Source organism: Podarcis filfolensis (assembly GCF_964270895.1).
Source record: "Podarcis filfolensis genome assembly, chromosome: 17".
Taxonomy (NCBI): domain Eukaryota; kingdom Metazoa; phylum Chordata; class Lepidosauria; order Squamata; family Lacertidae; genus Podarcis; species Podarcis filfolensis.
The window spans coordinates 37995683-38022324 of record NC_139621.1 but is presented as its reverse complement, the minus strand read 5'-3'; the positions used below and the strand labels follow the sequence as shown (position 1 = coordinate 38022324).

General features: G+C 47.0%; 1 protein-coding gene and 1 long non-coding RNA gene across 2 annotated transcripts in view; both read right to left on the bottom strand.

Annotated features, from left to right (window-relative positions):
• Positions 1-2145: 2145 nt before the first annotated feature.
• On the bottom strand, positions 2146-8292 carry LOC310752388. Its single transcript, XR_014542933.1, has 3 exons — positions 7971-8292; positions 7484-7591; positions 2146-3325 (listed from the first exon to the last, which is right to left on the bottom strand). It is a non-coding gene; the product is annotated as an uncharacterized lncRNA (long non-coding RNA).
• A 3366-nt stretch (positions 8293-11658) lies between these two features.
• The window catches only part of LOC310752733 (gamma-enolase), a 28625-nt gene continuing 13641 nt past the window's right edge, over positions 11659-26642 (bottom strand). The window contains exons 4-12 of the mRNA XM_083593666.1: positions 26581-26639; positions 23224-23293; positions 22246-22379; positions 20404-20626; positions 17483-17680; positions 16271-16472; positions 16048-16156; positions 15302-15360; positions 11659-12649 (exon numbers count right to left, since the gene is read on the bottom strand). Coding sequence (XP_083449792.1) covers positions 12580-12649; positions 15302-15360; positions 16048-16156; positions 16271-16472; positions 17483-17680; positions 20404-20626; positions 22246-22379; positions 23224-23293; positions 26581-26639 — 1124 coding nt within the window. The 3' untranslated portion in view covers positions 11659-12579. The remainder of the gene's footprint in view (positions 12650-15301; positions 15361-16047; positions 16157-16270; positions 16473-17482; positions 17681-20403; positions 20627-22245; positions 22380-23223; positions 23294-26580; positions 26640-26642) is intronic.

Here is a 26642-nt window from a genome sequence, read left to right as displayed (position 1 = left end):
TATAGGGAGGCATGAGGAGCTATGCAGGGCACTGAAACCTCTTCTCCATCTCTCTCTCTCTCTCTCTCTCTCTCTCTCTCACACACACACACACACACACACACACACACACACACACAATATCGCTGAGCCTTTCTTCACAGCCACAGGAACTATCTAGCAGGGATGGGGAACCTGCGGCTCTCCAAATATTGTTGTACTCTGTCTCCCAACACCCCCAGCCAACAAGACCGATAGTCAAAGGATGACAGGAGTTGTTATCCAACAACATCTGGAAAGTCACAGGTTCTCTACCCTTAAACAAATGAAAACAGGGGTTCTTGTACCCCGTCCTGCATTTGGTGCCTTTTCTGTGCTTGCACAGAACTGCAGAATAAATAGAGCGCTGGCCACAGACACAACACCATCAAGAGACACGCTAAATATTAAATGTAGTAATTGTTTTAGAGGCCACGGTTGGAGCGCACAGTTGACAGTGGATAAACTAAGTGGGGAGGGACATTCCAGCTTTCCTGCCCAAACACAAATTTAAAACTCTTAAAGGGGAGAAGCTGCTCTCTGGGGAAAGGAATCAGAAGTAGAAAAACAGCAAGCAGAGAAAATGCTTCGACTACACACACCTACACACACCATGTCTCCACTATCAGGTCATGCAATATGGAAGTGACTTACAAAACAGAAAAAGAGGTTTTGGACTAGAGTTAGAAACATAAAAGACCAAGGGCCTATATACACTAGGATTTTTCTTTCTTGAAGTCAGTAAGCAACAGAATTAGGACATACATCTCATAGACATTGCAATTTGTTTTGAGCACATTGTCTAAAGTGAGCACTAGCAAATCTGATGTGCTTGCAGGACAAAATAAAGAATCTGGGTGCAATAGAGTGACAAGTTCTGCCGTGCAAACAAGCCCCATTGAATCGGATGGCACTGCTCTTTACGCAGGTCCCATTCAATCTGATGGCACTTGGGCAGGAGGTCTTGTGCCCTTGATATAACTGAAACGCATGAGTCCCGTACTCCTTCACCGACACGGCTTGGTCCAATATACAAGCCGTCACCGATCAATTTAGCAGCTCTCCAACGGGCAGTGTGAAGAGGCGATGTTCGCCGGATAGATTGTCTAGTAAAATCATTATCTTCTCTGCCCACAGGACACACATTGTACTTCAAAATCACATTGCCGATGGGAAGTCGTCCAGTTCAGCTAATCATCTACAAGGGCATTTTCCCCAATGCAGTCGAAGAAGGAATGTCAGAGCAACTTATGCCCAAGAGATACGTGTGGCAGCAAATGTTCAGAGTCCAGTTCTGCTGCCAGTCCTGAGGCAAATCTCTATCCTGCCAGATGTTGCTTTCTGTGGGGCTGATAGACCCTGAACAGGACTCAAGCCTTTAAAAACCTGATCTGGTGTAACATTTATATTATGCCGGCATAGCTCTCCCCTTCTCCTCTCCTGAGTAATGTCATAATGTGGCAGTTCTTAGCGTCTGGTGGAGCTAATTCTTTACCTTCAAGCTTTGTACTCAAGCCTATGAGGTACAGGTAAATACTCAAAAGATTTCTGGCCCTTTGGATTTTCCACAAAAGTCACTTCCCTCCAAGGAAAAGCTAAAGCATTAAGGCCTTTTTAAGGCTGATCGCTGAAGAATTGATGCTTTTGAATTATGGTTCTGGAGGAGACTCTTGAGAGTCCCATGGGCTGCAAGAAGAGCAAACCTATCCATTCTGAAGGAAATCAGCCCTGAGTGCTCACTGGAAGGACAGATCCTGAAGCTGAGGCTCCAAGACTTTGGCCACCTCATGAGAAGAGAAGACTTCCTGGAAAAGACCCTGATGTTGGGAAAGGTGGAGGGCACAAGGAGAAGGAGACGACGGAGGACGAAATGGTGGGACAGTGTTCTCGAAGCTACCAGCATGAGTTTGACCAAGCTGCGGGAGACAGTGGAAGACAGGAGGGCCTGGCGTGCTCTGGTCCAGGGGGTCACAAAGAGTCGGACACGACTAAACGACTAAACAACAACAACAATTTAAAAAAGAAAAGATGACCGAGGATGGGGAACATGTGTCTATCAAATTATAAATGGCCAGGGGCTGCCCCACTACTCGCTCTGCTCCGCAACCCCCTACCATTCACACCGCATTAACCCTCCAGAGCTTCCCCTTCCCACTGCGTGTAAAGTGTAGGTGGGTTCCCACGAGGCAAGACACAGTGATAACAGCAAGAACCTTTATTGAACTACATCACTGGGAAACAGGGGCAAAGCAACTGCTTATATATATTCCTGAAAGCCCGGGCACTCCCACTCCCAGCGTGATTGGCTGTCTAAACTTCCAAGCTGCGAATCACGACTCACGAGTCCAAGGGCCAATGGCAGAGGCCCAAATTCTGAAATGTTCTGTGATTTCACATCAAGTATCGAATCAGAACTCAGGAGCTCAGAATCCTTAGTCCAGACTCAAGCTCAGGCAAACACAGACCACTGAATACATAACGGTGTGCAACTGCTAAGCTTGCTTTTCACCATCGCAGACCTCTTTCTGAAACCACCTCTCTCTTCTGTTCTGCTGCCCTGCTTTACACCCCATGCCCATGCCTCATCCTCCCCCCAGCACCTTTTGTGCAACCCTCCCTTGCACACAAACCACCCTCCATGGTAACCTGCATCCGGGGCCGGCTCATCCATGAGGCAAGGTGAGGCAACTGCCTCGGGTGGCAGGATCCGTAGGGGCAGCAGATCCTGCCTCCAAGGAATGCATCACCTGCTGCTTCTGCGGCAGCAGAAGTCCAGATCTGCCTTTCCACCTTGTTCCTGATGCAGATCTTCACTCCTTCCTCCTTCCTGTGTGTGTGAGAGTGAGTGTGGTTTTGTGGTTCGCCTCAGGTAACAAAATGTCTTGGGCTGGCCCTGCCTGCGTCTTCCTCCTCCCACACAGCGCAGCTACAAAGCACCCATTTCACTTTCCACCCAGCTATGAAGCCACCAATCTTTCCTGTTCTGCAGAAGCTCTCATGCCCCTGCTCTCATCTTCAACCACATTCCCATGCCTCCTGCTTCCTCTCTTTTTGCAACCCCCTCCTCCTGCTCATTGTTCTCAACTCTCCTTTGCACACTGACCAGCCACATTTCCAGGCCTCCTCCCATTCTGAAGCCCCCTTTGTACACACACACACTCCATGCTCTTAAGAGCAAGCCTGCCAGTTAGCTCGTTCAGTAAGAGAAGGTAAAGGCACTCTGTTGAATCTGGAACTTCATGCTGAAGGCAATATAAGGTATTGCGTGAAGGGTCGGTAGAACATCTGAGGGCTCCACATCCTTTATCTCTCTCCCATGAGGCTGCTGAGGAATAGGAGAGAGAGACTAGTGAGTACAGCGAGAAGGTAGTGACACTAACAAGAAAAAAGTGGCTGTTGTAAACAACAGCAGAGGTTTGAAAAAAGCAGGGGTGGACACTTAGAAGCACATGGACACCCTGATATGTACTAGGGCTGGGCAAAATCTGGTTTTCAGCATCGTGATATACCACCAGCTAAACATCACAATATACTGATATATCACAATGTCTGAAATCAGGAAGGAGCTATGTAGAGGCATTGGCTGGCTTCACGGTTTTGCTTGCATTGTGATTTTTGCGTAACACACACACACACACACACACGATTCACAATATATTGCCAGGTCGAAAATTATGAAACCAATACCATGATATGGATTTGAAACTAATTTTGGATGATATATCACCCAGCCCTATCACTCATCACGATTCACTATAGTCAAAAATTATGAAACCAGTATCACGATATGCACTTCAAACCAGTTTTGGACGATATATTGATATATCACCCAGCCCTAATAGGTACACGGCTGAAGTCAAGCAGATCTGACAGGCAGATCTATCAAGACAATGCTCTTGTTCATCTCAGTGGAGTGTGTGCATGAAAAGCTCCTGGTGAGTTATAAGTGTGTCAGGGGCGCAGACTTGCCCCCCACAATGACGGAACCCAGCGCTGCATGACATCATATGCACTTAATGTGCAATTGGGGGGGGGGACAAGATCCCCATTGCACCCTCGTGGCAGCAGGGGCTGGAGGGCACAGAGAGCAAAGATCTCCTTCTGGCCCCCAACCAGTGCTCTGCCGGTGGCTGTGGGGGATGGGGAATGCGGAGGGCATGTTTGCAAGTGGGAGGCCGATCTGTTTGGGGGGCCCTCAATACAGTGGTACCTCAGGTTAAGAACTGAATTCGTTCTGGAGGTCCATTCTTAACCCAAAACTGTTCTTAACCTGAGGTACCACTTTAGCTAATGTGGCCTCCCGCTGCTGCTGCGCCATCATCGTCCGATTTCTGTTCTCATCCTGAAGCAAAGTTCTTAACCCGAGGTACTATTTCTGGGTTAGCGGAGTCTGTAACCTGAAGCGTATGTAACCTGAGGTACCACTGTATTGGGGGGGGGCTCAGCCCCCTGACCACAAATATTGAGGGGGCCAAAGCCCCTTCTGCCCTCTATAGTTGGCATCCCTGGTGTGTGTGGTGGTGGTGGGCAATAAATTGGGCAATAAATATCAGCCACCCCGCTGTGCAGCATGTCCTCCAGATTCTTTGTAGCGTCCTTTCCTGAAATTATGGCTTCCGACCACCTTTCCTCTTTGTACTGTTGCAACTTTAGAACAGAACACCTAATCAGGTACTTCTGATATCAACTGCAATACCTCACAGGGAACATAGCTGGCAAGCCAATGTGGCTCACCGCACATTTAATCATTTATTTATTTTTACATTTGCTCCCGTTCAATTTTCACGCTGCTCTTATTATTTATCTATTATATTTGCATCCCACATGGCACTTGGCAGCTGTATGTGGGGTAGAGCTCTGTCTGCCTTTGAGAATTGAGAAAGATAAAACTAAGCAGGAAAGCCCTGCGAGTTGCACTGAGCTCGGAGACAGCAACTCTCCGAAAAGCCGCTCTGTAAGCTCTGCTCTGTAAGCAGGGATGAACTGCCATGGCCTTGTTCTATCCACTATTTCACACTTGTTATCTGTACAAAAACATGTGTGTTAGAGTTGGTGGAGTGCAATGTGAGGACCAAATCTAGGAAGACTACAACGGTTAAGAAATTTGCTTTCAGGAGTTCATGTTCAAAATGACTCATTTGCCAGAGGTTTGGAGGGAATAGCTGTGGAAAGATGGAAGGGTGTACTCCCTGATTATCTAGGACATGCTAAGGGAAATTCTTCATGCCTGTACCAGTAATTCTTGTGTCCTTACAAACCACCTCTACGTATTTGGCAAGACTGATTTAGATGACTGTTATGTACTGAGTTGAATAGGATCCAAAAGGCAGCAGTCTGATTGGTCCTAGAACAATAGGATTCAGAATGCAGCAGTCTGATTGGTCCACAAGAGCCACCCAATCCAGCTCCAGGTGGAAGTGAATCCGCAACCTGATTGGCCTACAGGTGAATCCCGGAATTAGCCAATCACGTGGGGCCCATTGTGTAAATAATGTATATAAAGCAGACATTCTGGGGGAACTTCCATTCCTCCTCACCACTATGAGCTGAATAAAGAGCATGAAATCCACACTCGACTCCGAGTATATTTCAATGACAATCAATGAATGGGGATAAGCATTCCATACAAACACTCTGCCAGCATACAAACACAATAAATGTAACATATTAGTCTAGCCTTCTGCAAATATAAATGCATTTGATCACTGACCTCAGCATACATTTGATGCTCTTTTTTATGATAGCACATGCCACAGGAAGACCGCATCCTATGGACGTCAACTTGAGAAAGCCATTTCCCAATCCTGGGGAGATGATGTTGCGGGCTGGGAGCAAGCCCTCCCCACATGCATGGGGTGGGATTGCCCCTGCGCCATTGGATGGTCCTCGGCCATGTCATCCATAGGCCGTCCAATCCACCCCTTTTCTCCCTGCTCGGTCACTTCTCCTGCCCTTAGATTAGGCTCTTTATTTCTTGACCTTGCTATGGACCTCGGTTGGTCGCCTTGGTTGTCCAAGGGGCCTGGTAGAAATTTTTCCCCACTTGGCAAATTGGCACCAGCCATTCGGTTTTTCACCTAAAGGAAAAGGTACCCCTGACTGTTAGGTCCAGTTGTGGACGACTCTGGAGTTGCGGCGCTCATCTCGCTCTATAGGCTGAGGGAGCCGGCGTTTGTCCGCAGACAGCTTCTGGGTCATGTGGCCAGCATGACAAAGCTGCTTCTGGAGAACCAGAGCAGTGCATGGAAACACCGTTTACTTTCCAGCCGGAGTGGTACCTATTTATCTACTTGCACTTGACGTGCTTTTGAACTGCTAGATGGGCAGGAGCAGGGACCGAGCAACGAGATCATAGATCATAGGTACGTATCACTATAAAGTCCTTCAAAGGCCATCACCTACCCCTCCTAATTCAAGGGTATTCCGTTAAAGGAATCCAGGGGGCATGGTCTCTTCTGAAGCCACAGACGGGGGCGGGGGCTAGGGCCATGGCATGGCCCCTAGCGGTGACCCTGGGGGAGTTACTGCTGTAGTTGATGTGCATCAGCAGGGCTCCCGCTACTGGTGGTTAACCCTTCCAAGACTCCTGCGGATGGGTAGGAGGAGTCAGATATAGTCATGTGGTTTCCAGTGCCTAAGCCAATACCACTCACATTCTGTAACCAATAAAGTTGTGGCCTTTTTCGCCCATTAACCTAAAATACTGCTTCATGTGTCTTTATTCCACTTCCTGGGAGGGTCTGAGACCTTGCCATGCAACTCAGTTCCAAGCAAACATGTGTACAGTTTGGCTGTATGTGTGATAGGCTGGAGGCAGCCAATAACTCTTAAGAGAGCTGAAACCGATTTGAAAGACGGACTGGTCCCTGTTCTGTGCGGACACGTTGACCCCACCGCCGTCTACAGGCAAACAGGTTTTCCAATGGGTTCATTGCAATGGGAAAATCTGCAAAACCTGTTTGCCAAATGCAAACATTGGCTGAGTGTGCCCATTAATCCCTCTTTCAAACCACTCTCTGAAAAAACTGTCTCTCCAGACTGTTAGTTTTCAAAGGCTAGAGGCAGGCAGCAGTTTGAAAGAGGGGCTGCCACTCCTAGTGGGTATACTCACGCCACCTCTGGTGATCCACTCTGATCAAATACGCTTTGCAGATTTTGGGTTGTTTAGGGTTGCCATACATCTGGGATTTCCTGGACACATATGTGGAATACTGCAGTCAGAAATCGTTAAAATGTCTGTGCATATGGCAGCCCAGATCAGCAATGCTGTTTTTGCCGATTTTCCTTAAAAATAGCTCAAAAACAGCTCTTCTCTCTCTTTTTTTTTTTTTGCAATTTTGCTTAAAAATGCTCAACAACTTTTCTGTCCAGATTTTCACTGTTTGAAATATGGCAACCCTAAGATTGTTAAAACCTGCAAAACCTGTTTGACCGGAGTGATAGGGCTGGGTTGTTGTTTTTTTACAAAATTATGCATGTACCTCATAGAAAAGGAAGTCTCCTTCAAAGCGCTTTAAATGTTCGTAAAATATAGTTGTCTCCCTTAAATTGCCTTGCACTGTTAGAATCTATGCTGGAAAGACAATTGCATGCGACACAAATTTACAGCAGGATGTACAAAAATGGCAAGACATTTTCCTGCAAGATTGTGCATGCCTTTGCCCCTCTACCTCCCTGTAGCTCACTTTCACTTTCTTCCAAACTACCACCAGCTTTCACTCATCTGCTGGTCCTTTCAGTTTGATCACGCAGGCCCAAAATGCTAGGAATCCAGTCTAGGTCAACATCCCCATTTCCTCCCTTCAGGTTTGTAAATTACAAAGCAAATAATTTATTAACTCTTTCACCTTTTTATATTATATGGTTAAGCCCCTGTCCTTACATGCCTCTGCCCTCTAGTGGAATGCACACGGCCAAATGCTTTCTGCAGTTCCATCCTCTTATTTCCTTACCTGTTGAAGGGATCACATTTTGAAGAGAGGAGTCTGAGACAGGAAATAAAATGGAGTTTTATGCAATGGTCTCTGAACTACAGTTCCCAGAATGCTCTTTGTTATTATCCTTTGTGAAGCTGAGCAAGCTCAGCCAAGATGCCCACTGCCCTGCCTTAGTCCAAGGATGAGAGTCCATAGTGGCTCTCGTTCCAGGACTCTGTGGAGCCATTTGATTCCTGGAACTCAGGACCTGGAGCATATGAAAGAATAGCATTTTTAAAAAAATAAATAAATATTGCAAATTTCACACTATGGGCCCTATTACAGTAGGAATTAAACTGATGGCCGCTTACCCTCTGCTAGTACTGTATACATCCAACATCCCTCTTCCACAACAAGCCGGGATAACTGCATGAACATCTGCCTTCATTGCACATTGCTGAAGATTATTCTCCAGTGGCTTTATGTACCCATTCAGCAACATTTACATTTGCCTTCTGGATATAGGGTGCTTCCAGACAGGGGCTTAATTTGCAGATGGATCGCTGAGATGCCACAAGTGGGACAATTGCCACAGGTTTATTTTACTTCGTGGGATTTCTTTGGGAAAGGCTAAATCTTGAATAAAATTGGAGGTGTTGGCGGCAGGATATGGGTTGCATACCCTCCAACATTTCTCCAATGAATATAGGGATGTCCTGTATAATAATAATAATAATAATAATAATAATAATAATAATAATAATATCCTGCCCATCTGACTGGGCTGCCCCAGCCACTGAGGCTTCCAACATATATGAAAACATAATAAAGCATGAAAATTTTTTTCCCATACAGGGCTGCCTTCAGATGTCTTCTAAAGGTTGTATATTGAATAAAAAAAATTTAAAGTCTTATATATATATATATAATAAATGACCATAAATGTACCAACCAAGCACATACATAGATATGTCGACCACATGTCTGGAGCAGCACAGGACGACCGCCCTGAAACCATTTTGACTCCCAAACTGACCAAATGTTTTCTCTGCAAGGAGGGAGGGGGCGAGGGAACCTTCCCATTGTCTCAGAATTGGGAAATCACCATCTCAAAGGAATGGCCAGACTACCAGGAAAGGCAATCAGATAAGGCATTATCAGATAACCTGGCAGACAGGAAAAACAATAACATTCGAATTTCTGTTGTAGACCACCTTTTCTGTGATGTGTGTATGATGTATGGAGGGGTGGTCTTGAGCTCCAGGGCAGGGAATTTAAAATGTCTATATAAGGGCAGACACACCTTTGTTCTGGGTCCTCTTCCATCCTCCTGCGTGTGAGGGGAGCACCCTGTTGCAACAGTTCAATAAAGATCAGGCTTACGAGCTGCTTTGCTTCTCAATATTCTCTGGTTGGCCTCTGTTATTTTCTCCGACCGATGGAGAACCTACAAAGGACTCTATAAGGGCTCTTGTGTCCCCCGTAAGGGAATAAGGGCAGATTCTGTTTACAACAATAGTTACTAGTCTCCTTGGCTTGTGGGTTGCAGAACTCCATACCCTCCAACATTTCTCCAGTGAAAATGGGGATGTCCTAAGGAAAAAAGGGATATTCCAGGATCAAATCAGAAACCTGTGAATCCGGGACTGTCCCTGGGAAATAGGGACACCTGGAGGGTCTGCTCTCTCATGGTCGAAAGTCGTTTATTTCTGTATTGGGAATAAATCACTCTTCTCTCTGAGGAAAACAGAGCTTAATTTGACACAGGTTTAACTAGGAACATAGCCACAAAACCCACTTTCAATGCCAGGGCTTGGCCAAGAACCTTGTGTTTTGAGTCCGAGACCTCCCCGTGTAAGCAACCCATACCTCTGTGTTCTCTTTTCAGACACAATGCGGAAACATTGGCCCCTTTATGATCGGCAAAAAAGTAGAAGACAGCTGAATTGTTCGGATCAGGCATAAATAACATAAAGAGTGACTTTCTTCCCTCGTCTGGTCAATATGGCAGAATATCCTGTCTGCTGCAGCCCAACTGTAGGGCTCTACCTGCCCGAAGATCAGCGTTCGGAGGCCAGAGGTGGCCAGATGTAATTCCTCTCACACAGGCAACTGGTGATGTAAAAGCTGAGCACTCGCCGCTTGCTCAATGCTGTGCATGTGCCTCCAGATTAAACTCGGATGACCAATGGATACAGCCCTAGCGTACTGGAGACACCATTTTATGCACCCAGCACCTTGTAGACGCACAATTCCTGATGTCGCAAGGGATCTGCACATACATTTTTGTTGCTAGTTTGGGATGAATACGTTCTGTATATCGAGATTGGGAAGGAGGAGGTGTCTAAACGGCAAGATTTGTAATAATCAGGGGAAGTATATTTGTGTGAGAGGTTTGAAATATATTATAATATCACAGACGCTTTTTTATATAAAAAATCTATTTTGTGGCATTTATCACCAATAAATAAAACATATCACAGTATGTTCCCTGCAACAGATCCATGATAAGTTAGTGGATAACGCATTGGCTGTGGTTGGAATTGGCTGAAAATAAATCTATCCCCTCCAGTTAATGAATGACTTATTAAATTCAGTACTTTGTCACCTTGTCTCAGTTGCTGTCCCTATTTCCGAAATATCCATCACTGTTAATGTTGGGATGGGAGGAACAGAATTAGTTGGGGTTTGTTTTTTTTAAAAAAAGCAAATTCAAAAAATGAGAAGGATTTTCTTAGAAACTCCTCAAACACCATGCAATTGATTGCAGCTGTATAGCTGGTAGAATTATGGGATGGGAAGGTCAGGGGCCACACAGGACAGCAGAAACGGACCCTTCCTTCTTGGTGTCTATCTTCTTTCTCCTTACCAGGAACTCGGCTACATTAGTCAAAAAACAGTGTTTTGAATGCGTTATAAACATGCAACACCAGATGGCGCCAGAGAGCAAAATAAATTTCTAAACGTTTTTCATAGTGGTTTCCCCCCCTTTTGTTATGATGATTTAATTTCTGACTTATTTATAGTGGGTTTTTTCCTGTATGTAGATCCACCTCAGGTCTCAGGGTTTGAGCTGCAACTTCTGGCACTAGCCTCCTTTTCAGACTCTCCAGCGGAAGGAATAACATCTGAGAGTAAAAGGCCAGAGTCAAGGGGGCAGAATATTTTCTCCTTGGCACGATGAGAACTTCTGCTTGCTCTGCCTGCTCCCCCTCCCTCAAATAATAATAATAAAATCTGGCTCCATCCCTGACGCATCCATCTACCCTTGGCTAGTGAGGTGTGCTATGGTCTGTACTATGCTCAACTCAGGCCTGAAGTGGCTCACCCGGTGTGGTGATGCTGGTACCTTAGCTTCCTGGCAGGTGGGTTGCTGCTGCTTGCCAGGAGAGAGAGGAGGGAGACACCAGAGAGGTCAGCGCAGTGCAAATATCCTGTGAGGAATGGCAGATAGAGTCCGCTGGTGCCTTTGCACCATGCCAACTTCCTTATCGCCTTGCCTTACCTTCTTCCAGTAAGCAAAAGCAACTGCCCTAACTGGAAGTCAGCATAGCAGCTCCCCCACCCAGGGAAGCCTCCTCAACAATCCAGCCTCTGAACGGTCAGGCGCTATCTTTCAGATTCCCGATTCTGCTACTTAAGTCTGAGCCCCCTCCCCTTGCACAGAGCTCGTCCACTTTCCATCTTCCAGAAGAGAAAGCAAAAAGACACTGAGGCACGATCCTCAGGTGTGAAACAGAATTTAATTTTGAGGGTTGGTCTGTTGGTTGATTTTCTCGTGTGTCTGGGGGTGGGGGGTGGGGGTTCTCCGCTTGCTCAGTTGAGGGTGAAACTTCTGGAGGTTGAAGCAGAAGTGATAGGAGAGCAAGGTGGGGAACAGGTGATGGGGAAAGGAGCGCCGTGTGACCGAACAACCAGAAAGAAAGAGAGAGAGAGAGCGGTCTGAGCAGGATGCTGATCACAACAACACGCCCACAATGCACTGACCCACAACACCCCACAAAGCATGGCATAAGGACCCAGTGTATTGCAGCAGCACAGGTTGCCTTCTTGTCGCCTGAAAACACAAACCAAAAGAACTTTCAGATCAGTCGCAGGTGTAGGTATGGCACCACACAGACAAACACACACACACACACCCCGCCCGAAACAGAAAGAGAAAACAAAACTTGAAGGCTGGCAGGGACAGGCTAGAACATACAGAAACTTGCTGTTGACAGTAAGCGCTACGAAGGTTTTAAACACCGTCATAATCCGGGAGTAAAACACAGACTCCCAGCGGCAACAAAGGAGAGGGAACACAGGGCTAACTTCAGCCACGCACGCCCTCGCCACACATCCAGGCAAACATGCTCACAGCACTTGACACTGGGGTGCAACGATGATTCAAGCAGGCCCAGAGAGAAGACACTGCGCAAAACACGCAAAGCTGGCTTGGAGCAGCGCCCTGGGACGGGCAGAGGGAAGCTTCATTCTCCACACGTCTTGGGGGGGCAGCGGCTCCAGTGAGAGGCCAGAGGAGGTAGCTGGAATGGGGAGAGGAGACAGAGGAGCCGGGGAAATGGGGGGTGTGGTCTAAAGGGGCACTCAGAGTCTGTGCACTGGGGAAGTCAGCAGGCAAGCCAGAGTGTGCCCAGGGCAGGGCTTATAGGACGCTGGGGTTACGGAAGTTGTGCCCGGCAAAGTGGGCTTCGTCGCCAAGCTCTTCCTCAATCCTGTGGAAGGCAGAGAGAAAGGCAGGCCGTTATATTCACACCACAGGCCCTGCTTCACAGAACAGACGTAAATCAGAGACGGTTAGGATCTGCTGGAATTAAAGCACAGAAGTCAATTACCGTATTTTTTGCTCTGTAATAATCACTTTTTCCCTCCTAAAAAGTAAGGGGAAATGTGTGTGCGTCTTATGGAGCGAATGCAGGCTGCACAGCTATCCCAGAAGCCAGAACAGCAAGAGGGATTGCTGCTTTCACTGTGCAGCGATCCCTCTTGCTGTTCTGGCTTCTGAGATTCAGAATATTTTTTTTTCTTGTTTTCCTCCTCCAAAAACTAGGTGCGTCTTGTGGTCTGGTGCGTCTTATAGAGTGAAAAATACGGTATGTTAAAGGCCCCCTGCTGTACAAGCTACAGGTTGGGAAGGCCCTAGCAGGGGTGTCTTACCCATAGGCCTTAGTGGTGCAGGGCGCCAGGGCACCAGATTTTGGAAGGCGTCACAGGCTCAGTGTCTGGGAGGGAGAGTCAGGGTGCACTCCCTTCCCTGCTCTGGGGCAGCCCCCTCCTCTCCTCTCAGCTGCCCATCGGAGCACGCTGCGTCCAGCTCAGGGAAGCCCCTTTGCGTCCCCTCCTGCCAGGGCTGCCTGGGCACCTGGCGGGTGCAATTGGGGCGGGTGAGGGGCGGGTCAGGCGTGTCTCTCCTACCCCTCTCTGGCCACATCGCTGCCTGCGCACCTCCCTGCGGAGTCTGCGAGTGGAGCAGGGAAGTGTCCTGTGCAATCCCAGTGCCGAGCAAGGATGGGACAGCCGGCGAGCCACCAGATCTGCTTGCTGGCCTTCCTGTCGTGTGGACTTCCCTGGACGGGGGGGTAGGTAAGAGGCGCCGGGTGCTTAGAGGGAGGCTTCGTGGGAGGCCGTCTGGGCTGCAATCCGGGCGCCTCTTACTTACGTGCAGCGCCGAGCACGCATCGGACCATGCGATGTAAATGAGCTGGACCAAAGTCCCCCCCCCCTTAAAAAAGGTCGACAACTCTGGGAAACGGGGGGTGGAGTGGACGCCGGAGAGATATTTGCACCATGGCACCAGATATGCTTAAGACGGCCCTGGGCCCCAGTTAGAATCTGGCTATTCCATGAAGTCACTTGTTGGCCTTTGGCAAGCTCCTATTCTCTCAGCTTCATCCGAAATGTGGGAATAACACTTGCTTGCCGTAGGGATTACTCAGTGCTTTTCTTCAGAAAAAAACTCACCATGAAGTTGTGGGGCACCAGATGGGGGGCGGGGCGAGGGACGCCCTCAAAAGAAATTTCAAGTAGGGGGCCAGGCCCCCTTCATATCCCCCATGCCGTGTGCGCACATGCCGTGCAACATGGTCACGTCACTCGCACACGACAAGCCAGCATGTGGCCTGGTATGCATGTGTGATGTGAGCACATGGCGCATTGCTGGCTCCCTGAAAGGCAGGGGCAAGCAAGCCCCAGTGCTTTTCTTCTAGAAAATGCGGTGCTGGGACTGCGTACCCTTCAGCAACCCCAGAAGAAGAAGAAAGCACTGTTATTGCTAGAACAATGTATGGGAGTGTTTTGATAATGTTTCGTGATTTGATGGAAGGGAACAACATCTGCGTCTGGCAATGTTAATCTAATCTAGATAAACCCTCATGCCATTTTGATGCCAAAGGTATGTGCTGCTTTTTCAAATACTGTGTGTGGACAACTTTGCCTGGACTCCTCAGAGAATAATGGAAGACTAAGATGCTCAAGGTTCTTGTTCAGGGCCGTGGAAAAGAAAACCTTTTTATGGACAGCTTTGGGGAGCCCATGCCTTACAGCAGGTATCTTCAGCCTTTTCAGACCCAGCATCCACTTTTAACCCCAGTATGCATTTGGGGACCCCATTCTTAATCTTCTACCATATATTTGCAAGGTAGAAAGCCAGTGTGTTAGAAACCAATGCTAGGGGCAGTTTAGTGATTTTTGCTGATTTAGATAGAGAAAGGCAAGTCATCCTTATACAGTTGTACCTCGGAAGTCGAACGGAACCCGTTCTGGAACTCCATTCGACTTCCAAAACGTTCGGAAACCAAGGCGTGGCTTCCGATTGGCTGCAGGAAGCTCCTGCAACCAATTAGAAGCAGTGGAAGCCATGCTGGACGTTTGGGTTCCAAAGAACGTTTGCAAGCCTGAACACTCACTTCCAGGTTTGCAGCATTCAGGAGCCAAAATGTTTGACTTGCAAGGCATTCAGCATCCAAGGTACGACTGTATAAACCAGACGTAGACAAACTCTGCCCTCCTCATGTTTTGGGACTACAATTCCCATCATCCCTGACCACGGGTCCTGTTAGCTAGGGATGATGGGAGTTGCAGTCCCAAAATATATGGAGGGCCAAGTTTGCCTATGCCTGGTATAAATTGACAGTGCGTCCCTCAATTTCCTGTGGCATTGCATGATAGAAGCTGAAAGAGATCTTAGACTTACATGCTGTTCCATCATTGTGTGTGTGATGGTCCACCTACACTCAAGTCTCCCCTAAGCTCTGCAATAGTGATTAGCTCCCAATAGCTGCCTGCATGCATCTGCCCATTGCACAGAGGCCGATTCCTGCTGGAAGGCAAACTGATAATATGCCAGCATTTCCCCTCTTGTTTCTTACCTCATTAACTGATTGTATTTCGCCAGTCGCTCGGACCTGCATGGCGCTCCCGTCTTTATCTGCAAAAGTCAATGTCAAGGCAACAATGTTTTATGGAGGGTCCACACCAGTATTACAAATGGGAACAGGCGCATTATGAGCAAAGGCATGGGTGCATAGCGGATATTTTAAATTGGCTTTTGCCTGTGCAGTTTGGCAACTCTTTACTTCTGGTAAATGAGCCCCCACAGCCGCTAGAGGACTGTGAAAATTTGTGTCCCAGTCTTTTTAGACTCGTCTACCCATGTACTACCTGAAAGCAAAGGGGTACATTGGTTGCCAGATATGAAATACCTTGGGATTACAGTGGAACCTTGGTTCTCGAACTTAATCCATTCCGGGAGACCATTTGACTTCCGAAATGTTTGAAAACCAAGGCACAGCTTCCGATTGGCTGCAGGAACTTCCTACAGTCAAGCAGAAACCGCGTCGGATGTTTGGCTTCTGAAAAAAGTTCCCAAACCAGAACACTTACTTCCGGGTTTTCAGCGTTTGGGAGCTGATTTGTTTGACAACTAAGCCATTCGAGGACCAAGGTGCCACTGTCTTTTCAACTCTCCTACCCCACTATTCTACGATGGGACACTTGAATTATCTCTGGCTGTAGAAAGATATTGTGTCTCTACACTGACATGGTTGTTTCAGCCTTCACCTGTTTCTTCTCCAGAGAACACCCAAGACACGTTTTCTCCCCACCCAGAACTTACCTGGCCAGTACAGAGTCCCACCACCAGGTCCGCAATGAAGGTGTCTTCAGTCTCCCCTGATCGGTGACTCACCATCACCCCCCAGCCGTTTTCCTGGGCCAGTTTACAGCTGTGGGGGGAGACAAGGAACTCAGTGGATTTGCCTCAGTCCCAACAGGTCTAACGTTCTTGGAAGGGAACGCGACTGGGCACTTGTGGAACAGAGGGGTTTGGCTGGACTCACGCTTGGATGGCCTCGGTGACTGATCCAATCTGGTTGACTTTCAGCAGGAGGCAATTGCAGGCCTTGTCTTCCACAGCTCGCTCGATGCGTTTGGGGTTGGTCACGGTCAGGTCGTCCCCCACAATCTGAATCCCAACGTTTGCTGTGAACTTGGACCAGGCCTCCCAGTCATCCTGATCAAAAGGATCCTCGATCGACACCACTGCAGAGAGAAGGGGGAAACGAGAGTACATTGGTACCTTGGTTCTCAAACTTTATCAGTTCTGGATGTCCGTTCCAAAACCAAGGCGTTCCAAAACCAAGGCGTGCTTCCCCATAGAAAGGAATGCAAAATGGATTAATCCGTTCCAGACTTTTAAAAACAACCCCTAAAACAGCAATTTAACATGAATTTTACTATCTAACAAGAGCACTGATCCATAAAATGAAAGCAATAAACGATGTACTTGCAGTCACCCAATCAATCAGTACATGAACTGGGTTCCACACAGTCATACACACACAAAAAGAGCCGCAAAAGGAAAATAAGCAATGGAAAATTTGTGTGTTTTTAATTATTTTTATTTTGTATTTTTGTTATTTTTTTTTTCATTTTATTGTAATACTTTAAAAAATCTTAATAAATATCTTATTAAAAAAAAAAAAGAGCCGCAAAAACAAAATAGCAAGATAAATACAGTGGTACCTCGGGTTACATACACTTCAGGTTACATACGCTTCAGGTTACAGATTCCGCTAACCCAGAAATAGTGCTTCAGGTTAAGAACTTTGCTTCAGGATGAGAACAGAAATTGTGCTCCAGCGGCGCAGCGGCAGCGCAAGGCCCCATTAGCTAAAGTGGTGCTTCAGGTTAAGAACAGTTTCAGGTTAAGAACAGACCTCTGGAATGAATTAAGTACTTAACCAGAGGTACCACTGTAGCAAAAACAGACAGACCTCAACACAACACTCAAAACGGAAGTGTGGCACTCAAATTGGAAGAATAACACTAAAAACGGAGCACATTCAGCTTCCGAAAAAAGTTCACAAACTGGAACACTTACTTCCGGGTTTGCAGTGTTTGGGTCCCAAGTTGTTTGAGTACCAAGGCGTTTGAGAACCAAGGTACCACTGTATTGCAGCAACCCATTGCTCCTGTTCCCAATTGGCAAAGAGCAAAAACTTCCACAATCTGGTGCCCTGGTACTGAGGCTTTAGGCAAGGTGGACTCACCTGGGTAATCCCTTACAAAGCTTTGGTACAGGTCACCCAGCTCATCAGCAGAGATGTAGCGGCTGGGGTCATCGGGCGATTTGAAGTCCAAGTCATATTTCCCGTCTCTGTAGAATTCCGATGCGGCCACATCCATGCCGATCACAATCTTGTCAGTGTAGCCAGCTTTCTCAATGGCTTCCTTGAGGAGTTCCAGAGCTGAGAGGTAGGAAAGGAGAGAAACTCGGATTTTGCAAGCATCTTCCATGTTTGAAAACTATATTTTAAGGTTCTTCAGCTTCCAGACCAATTTGTGAAGTGGCCTGTTTATCAAGCATGTAAAGTAAAGGTAAAGGTAAAGGTAAAGGTAAAGGGACCCCTGACCATTTGGTCCAGTCATGACCGACTCTGGGTTTGCGGCACTCATCTCGCTTTATTGGCCGAGGGAGCCGGCATACAGTTTCCAGGTCATGTGGTCAGCATGACTAAGCTGCTTCTGGCAAACTAGAGCAGCGCACGGAAACGCCGTTTACCTTCCCGCCAGAGCGGTACCTATTTATCTACTTGCACTTTGACGTGCTTTCAAACTGCTAGGTGGGCAGGAGCAGGGCGAGCAACGGGAGCTCGCCCCGTCGCAGGGATTCGAACCGCCAACCTTCTGATCGGCTAGTCCTAGGCTCTGTGGTTTAACCCACAGTGCCACCTGCGTCCCCTATTATTATATATTATGTACCCTACAAGCATGAACCCTAATATATTTGCACAGAGCTTAGACAATAATGCCAGCTAGAGGTTGTTATCCCTCACTTTCTTGTGCAGTTTTCCCTCAATTTTCCTTGCTGGACTTTTGGCAATGTGGAAAGCGATAGGATATTTGCCCTAGAAGCTGTGGGATAATCACAAAAGTGTGTGTGAATAAACAGCTAATCTGTAAGTATTTAACAGGATTGAAGTGGTTTGTGTTAAGTGGTTTACCTAACATATGCATAAAAATACCAATAAAATCAGATGTTAGAAGCAGGTTGAAGCAAATATGCACAGTGAAGCCTTAGGACCAAACAACACATTACATTAAACATAAATTTAACTGTTACGCTGCACACTGAATGATTTCTGCTGTTGCACTTCTGGCAATACATTCATAGCAGCTCAGCTCGCCCTGAATAGTTCAGGAACCACATTCTGTACCAGCTGAACTGTCTTCAGGAGCCGTCCTCCGTATACTGTATTGCTATCATTTAATCTGAATTATGGTGCTGGAGGAGACTCTTGAGAGTCCCATGGACTGCAAGAAGATCAAACCTATCAGTTCTTCAGGAAATCAGCCCTGAGTGCCCACTGGAAGGACAGATCCTGAAGCCGAGGCTCCAATACTTTGGCCACCTCATGAGAAGAGAAGACTCCCTGGAAAAGACCCTGATGTTGGGAAAGATGGAGGCCACAAGAAGAAGGGAATGCCAGAGGACGAGATGGTGGGACAGTGTTCTCAAAGCTACCAGCATGAGTTTGACTAAACTGTGGGAGGCAGTGGAAGACAGGAGTGCCTGGCATGCTCTGGTCCAGGGGGTCACGGAGAGGCGGACACCACTAAACGACTAAACAACAACAATCTGGACGTCACTATGGCATGGCAAACATAGCAGCCAAGTGCCATGTGGATAGGACCGGCAAAGACTCTGCAGATTTCCAGCGTATGACAACACACAATCAAGAGACTACTAGACCACATAGTACTGAATGCAGAGACAAGGAACAAGGAAAGTGGTGGTGTGGCCCTGTGATGGGGAAGAGAAGTAGCCAATTATGGAGCCATTAACAAGAGAGCGAGGAATCACTTCTTTTGCTATGCCTGTTGTGGAAAAACTCCTTTTCTGATAAGGCAGCTTAGAACCCTTTTAGCATCTCAGCAATCCCTCACAGACAGGTGAACATCCCCTGGTCTAGGCCTTGGCTTTGGGAGAGACAGCGCTTCCCCCCCCCGACCCCCCCCCCCGAGAAAAATAGGTGCTGGCCATGAAGTTGTCGCAGTTAAATCACTGGGGCAACCCAGTGCCAGTTTGACAACAGCCACATTCACCACCTGCGGAAGAGCTAAAAACTACGGCAAACGGTCGTCTCACTTGCTGGTTTGGGGTCACTCCTGGTTCTGGAGCAAGTCAAATAAATGCGTCGTCCCCCCCCCCCCCCCGCACCTCAGGCCAATGTCGAGGGCAGCTTGGAAGGGCCCAGTGTGGTGGGGGCAATGCTGCCAAATGGGTGGGGGTATAAAATTATTATTATTATTATTATTATTATTATTATTATTATTATTATTATTATTAATTTCGGGCGTCCCTATTTTCATTGGAGAAATGTTGCAGGCCATGCAGTGCCTATGCCAAACCTCTGTTGTCAATAAAATCGTGGTCTGATTTGATCCTCAAGGACCGCCTCTTTCCATAGGAACCTACCCGGACCCTGAGATCATCTTCAGAGGCCCTCCTTCGTGTGCCTCCTCCTTGAGAGGTCTGGAGGGTGGCAACACAAGAACGGGGCCTTCTCTGCAGTGGCTCCCTGTCTATGGAATGCTCTCCCCAGGGAAGTTTGCTGGGCGCCTTCATTATGCACCTTTAGGCACCAGGCAAAAACGTTCCTTTTTAACCAGGCCTTTGGTTGATCTGATTTACATCCTATGCCCTTTTAAATATGAGGGGTTTTTTGTGGAGGGGAGTATTGGGTTGCTGTTTTTATTTTTATTAGGTATTTTGTGATTTTATATCTTGATTTAATTCTGAGAACTACCCTGAGACCCCCCGGGTATAGGGCGGCATATAAATTCAATTAATAATAATAATAATCCCATTCAAGCTGTGTTGTGTCATTCGTCACTACTCAGTGGGAGAGGAGCAGGGAGTGCAGAGCCCGGGCATGCCAGTAATTCCACACTCTGTTCTTGTTCTCACCTTCACTGTTCTCCAGGATGTTAGGGGCAAAGCCTCCTTCGTCGCCCACATTGGTGGCATCTTTGCCATACTTGTCCTTGATCACACCCTTGAGATTGTGATAGACCTCGGCACCAATGCGCATGGCGTCCCGGAAGCTCTCAGCCCCAACTGGCAAGATCATGAACTCCTGCATGGCCAGCTTGTTCCCAGCGTGGGAGCCCCCGTTGATCACGTTGAAGGCCTGGGAGAATTCGGGAAGAAGAAAGACATGAAACTCACTTAGCGGACACCTACACGGTAAATTGACATGGTTCGTGTTAGTTTCTGTTTGCCACTGAGCAGCTGCTTAGAGTCACAAGGCTCTGTTTACATTCCAGAGACAGTCCAGGCTATTGGAAGTCTCACGGGAGAAGGGAGACGGATGTGACGTACTGGTTTCTCTGATCCTCTTTTCCTTTGTTTCAGTTGCTCTCTGCTCTCACAGGGAGAGGATGTATTTTTCTGTCTGCGTAGCTTAGAAATAAAGCATAGCATGTAGCCATAAATCTCATCACTTCCGCGTGCTGTTTTGGATTCTCTGCTGAATGGGATGTGCCTGGAGCCTTATCAGAGGCTCAGGTCGTCAATCATGTCGGGGGCGACTCGGCCGGAAGATGAGCTTTATCAGCTCGGTCGAACGAAGATCCCGACAGTTCGTGCAGGCCTTAACTGTCATGGCTTCCCACAAAATGCCCTGGAAACCGAGGTTCCGTGAGGGTCCTGAGAATGTCTTGTTAGCAACCCAAAGATTTTACATGGAACCAATCGCAAGGCTGCATTCCAATGTGAGGTTTATTGCATGAGCTTTACTGGCTATTATGCTAGTGCTTCCAACCTGATTTCCAACATTCCTTTTATACTTCGCTACCTGTTGTGTTATGGGACTGTGGCTTTTTGAGGGATATTACATCATGTCGTGCTATTTCAAAAGGCGGAAAAGAACCTTATGCCGAGATAAACTTCCAGTTTCATCCTGTAAGTGGCAGCAGCACAAGCAAAGTTTACACAGTTTCCAAGTTAGTGGTGCTGCAGATTGATTTCCCCTCCTGGAAATAACTGAAATGGAAATGAGTACTAAACTTCTGCCAGCTTCCACCCGATTTCCAGAAGTAGATAGAGAAAATGAAAGATTTCTTGTTTTTTATTACATACTCTGAGCCACTTAATGGGTTAATGATTATCTAACTGATTGTTCTCTGTTAGCTAACATGTGAATGTTGTAACCTTAGATCATGGGAGAGGTATTGGGTTGCAAATCTCCCTTTTCGAAAGGGAGTTGCCTTTAGACTTTGTCTCCCAAATGCCACGGAGTGAGGATGTAAATGAAGCTCTCCTGAAGGGAGAGTACACAGCCAACGGCCAATGGAGGCCGGAATGCAGGCTGTGGAAAGAGAGAAAGAGACCTTTGTTTGTAGGTCTGTTTGGATTATTTCATATTTTGCAAGATGCTGAGCCCATACAAGACATTGTATGGATATTTTGGTTATATCTTTGATGCTTATGACTTGTTCTGAAGAGTTCTGCCAGTAAAAGTTTAAATTTTTATTTTTATGGGCCTGGACAAAGATTCATTTCCAAAAGGGGTTAGTTCTTATGCTTCTAGTCACTTCAAACTGCACAAAAATAATATCTACAACAATGCAGGGCTGAAGCAAGGTTACACTTGCAGCGTGGCGGTAAAGGGTATGCAGAGAACTGAGGTAGGTGTGACCTCTCTTCTCCTAGTAAGGGATTTCCATTTCCTTGCATATATGGTTACTCTACAGCCTCCGACTTCCCTTTGGGTTCTCCTTGTGAAATCGGGAGTGATTAAATGCTTACCGGTACTGGCAGAATGAGATCGGAATTTCCAGCCAGGTCAGCGATGTGTCGGTACAGGGGAATGTCCTTCTCTGCAGCCGCCGCTTTGCACACAGCCAGGGAGACACCCAGGATGGCATTGGCTCCAAACTTGGCTGTGAACATCGTCAAAATTAGGTGACCACCATCAATGGCCCTTTGCTCAGGACAATTCAACAAAGCAATATAGGTTTCCTGGCCCCAAAGATCAAACAATCAACTTTCCAGCCCCACAGACCTGCTACTAGTCTAGCCCTGGATTCCTTGTGTTATAGATATGGGGGTGCTGGTGGCTAAACCCTATAAAATAGTAGGATTTCAATTAATTGGGATATGGATGAAAGTATAAGCTTCAGAATTGTGGCAGACAAGGAATCCCTGGGCTGGCTTATGCAATTGGAAAATTTGTTAACATGACAAAAGGGGTTGGATGGGCCATCCGAGAGGAATCCTTTGGCCTGGGGAGACAGATGGTGCCGATGTGATGGGGGTGTGTGTTTGCAGTGACAGGAAAAGAGAGTTTTTGAGCAAGGGGGGCTGGGAAGAAGAAGGAAGAAGAAAGACTGGGATCCATCCTGGGCAGGCTGGCTGAAGGCTGGCTGGGAATGATGCCTTGGACTCCATTGGCTGCACTGCTGTGGGGGAGAACTCTCTCTAAATGACCATGTTGTAAGATCTGGACCCCCTCCATGCAGACTAACATTGTAAACAGGTGAATAAACCACATTTCTTAAAACTATGTCAGTCTCTGCCGTGTCTCAGTTTTCTAAAGGAACACAGGTGAGTGCCTGGAACCCCATGGAAACTTGCAGAGAGTGGGGGTGGCACACGACTTTTTATAACACTTCCATACCTCAGCTAGTGCCTTTTAATCTTGCTGTAAAGCTCCTGGCTGCTCTCCCAACTTGCCCCTCTGGCCCCCTCCCACAAGACTTTTTGTTATGAATAGAGAGGCATTACATTTATTCTCTGTCCCGTCCATCTCCAGCATGAGGCTGTCAATCTTCTCTTGCTCCACGACTGAAAGGCCCTGCAGAAAGAAAACATCTCTCAAATTGGAAGTCTGGATAAAAGGCTGCCTTGGGGACTTCCAGACCGAGGACACTTTGGGCAGGTCCACACAATACATTTAAAGCAAATCCGACACACACTGAAAGCACATGACTTCCTCCCAAAGCATACTGGGAATTGTAGTTTGTTAAGACTGCTGGGAATCGCCTGCTCTGTGAGGGGGAAACTAAAGCACCCAGGATTCATTGGAGGAAGGTATATGCTTTAAAAGGGACGTAGGTGGCGCTGTGGGTTAAACCACAGAGCCTAGGACTTGCCGATCAGAAGGTCGACGGTTTGAATCCCCGCGACGGGGTGAGCTCCCATTGCTCGGTCCCTGCTCCTGCCAACCTAGCAGTTCGAAAGCACATCAAAGTGCAAGTAGATAAATAGGTACCTCTCTGGCGGGAAGGTAAACGGCGTTTCCGTGTGCTGCTCTGGTTTGCCAGAAGCGGCTTAGTCATGCTGGCCACATGACCCGGAAGCTGTACGCCGGGTCCCTCGGCCAGTAAAGCGAGATGAGCGCCGCAACCCCAGAGTCGTCCGCGACTGGACCTAATGGTCAGGGGTCCCTTTACCTTTACCTATGTGCTTTAAATGTATGGTGAAGATGTGCTGTATTGTTTTTAACACTCGATTGGGAGCCGCCCAGAGTAGCTGGGGAAACTCAGCCAGATGGGCGGGGTATAAATAATAATAATAATAATAATAATAATAATAATAATAATAATAATAATTATCATCATCATCATCCTTGCCCTTCGGCTGCAAGCTATAGACAGAATTGCAGCTGACCATCTACCCTTCAGTTCTGTCCATTTCTCACTGGTGAACTCTTCTCCTGTCATTTAGAAGTGAGGGCATCTCAACACCATTTTGGCACCCACTTTTATTTATGCTTGTGTTGTTTGTTGAGTTTTTAAAAATAATTCATGAAGTAACACATTAACGAAAATTAAAAAGGGGTCTTAAAGCACAGGGCAAGATGATAGCAGCTAATCTGACTTCCGAGCAAACGTGGTTACCAACTGGGCTGTAAGCCCTACATACCCTCTGACATTTCCCTGATGAAATAGGAACATCTGCTTTTCTTTAGGGTGTCCCTATTTACTTCAGAGAAATGTCGGAGGGTATGGAGTTATGTGACCCCCGAACCAAGGAGAACCTTTAGAAGACACCTGTACAGGGAAGTTTTTAAATGCATTATTATGTTCTCATATATTTTAGAAGACTCAGTGGCTGGGGCAGCGTAGTCAAATGGGCTGCGAATAAATAATAATAATAATTATTATAATTATTTCCCACTTTCCCTTAGGATGTCCCTATTTTCAATGGAGGATATGGCGTTATGTGACCCCCAAGCCAAGGAGATAAGTAACTATACAACTTTTAGAAGACATCTGAAGGCAGCCCTGTTCAGGGAAGCTTTTTAATGTTCAATGTTTTATTATGGTTTTTATATATGTTGGAAGCTGCCCAGAGTGGCTGGGGCAACCCAGTAAGACGTGTGGTGTATAAATGATAATGATAAGAACAATAACAACAATTATTACATGTTACTACTACTACTGTTGTGGAATAGGAAGTCCCTACTTTCACTGGAGAAATGTTGGAGGGTATACTAGTCATATTTGCAACTTGCCTAGAAAACTTGACTTTCCCTGCTTGTTTGTAGTGCTTTTCTATAGTACAACTGTGTGTGGGGGGGGGGGAGTGTCAGCAACGGAGGGTTGTAGTCCTACAGGACTGCAGCTGGAATCTACACAAATTTGCTCACATGTAAGCAGTAGAAGGTTGGAGGATGGCAATTGTACAGCCAGAACCTGCACTGCTGTTTTCGATGTAATCTACTAATTAAATAGCAAATTGAAGTGTGTGGTTTGAGGGAACCTAATTCCAGGAAGCAAGCAATTAATTAAAGGGGAGAGCCAGTTAATCAGGGGAATGGACTTGCGGTGCCCGGCATGAAACTGGAAATACACAGCAAGCAACAGGGCAGGGGCGAGGAACCTGGGTCTCCCCACCCTCCTCAGATTTTATTGGGCTCAATTTCCCATCAGCCTCAGGAAGCCACAACTCCTCCCATTGCACCGCAGTCCTGCATTTTCCTATACACACCTCCAAAGAGATTGTACTGCTGTTCGGCTTTTCTCTTCCTTAATGGATTTTTCACAGTGGGAAAAAAATAGTGAAAGGGATGGGAAAAGGCAGGAGGGTTGCAACATCGTCTGGACTTCCCGTAAAAGGCGACTGCAGATTAAAAGCCCCCTCTGGAAATATCCACAATGTTCTTGATCAGTGTTACCCAAACTTACGGTAGGTCTCCAGCTGTTTTGGAACTACGATTCCCATCATCCTTGACCACTGGTCTTGCTAGCTAAGGATGATGAGAACTGTAGTCCAAAAACAGCTGGAGACCCAAGTTTGGCCTTTTCTGGTTATTGCATCAATGCTCTATCGGACTCAGCTATACAGCTGCAAATAAAACGTTTTAAGTGTCTTTTAAGTGCAGCGGGTGGCGCTGTGGGTTAAACCACAGAGCCTAGGACTTGCCGATCAGAAGGTCAGCGGTTCGATTCCCCGCAACGGGGTGAGCTCCCGTTGCTGGGTCCCTGCTCCTGCCAACCTAGCAGTTGGAAAGCACGTGCAAGTAGATAAATAGGTACCGCTCGAGCGGGAAGGTAAACGGCATTTCCGTGCACTGCTCTGGTTCGCCAGAAGCGGCTTAGTCCTGCTAGCCACATGACCCGGAAGCTGTACACCGGCTCCCTCGGCCGATAAAGCGAGATGAGTGCCGCAACCCCAGAGTGGGTCACGACTGGACCTAATGGTCAGGGGTCTCTTTACCTTACTTTAAGTGCAATATGCAATGTGACACTAGATGACACTAGGTGAGCCTTATAGAAAATTCAACGTATTTTAAAAAATGCTTTTTAAAAAATAAAGCATTTTCATAACAGTTTCTATACGTGTATAGATTCCATCTCATGCTTCCTTCAGGTTTCAGAAAAGCTGTTGTCCGTACACAGGAATGGTCCTGTCACTGCTCTCTACAAAGGCCTCTGGAGGAAAAGATATTCCTCCATCCTTTGACAGTGCACACACACACACACTCACAGAGAGATAGTATGTCGAGCATCCAGAAAACAAAGCAAGCTGAAATGAAGGGACAGATAGAGATTGAGAGAGAGAAAGAGAGAGAGAGAGAAAGAGAGAACGAAAGACCCGCAAGTTGAGCCAATGAGAAAAGCAAAGGGGCATCCTTACACAGCTCACGAGAGCAGGGGCAATGGTGCTGTTGATGTGATCCACCGCCTGCAGGACCCCTA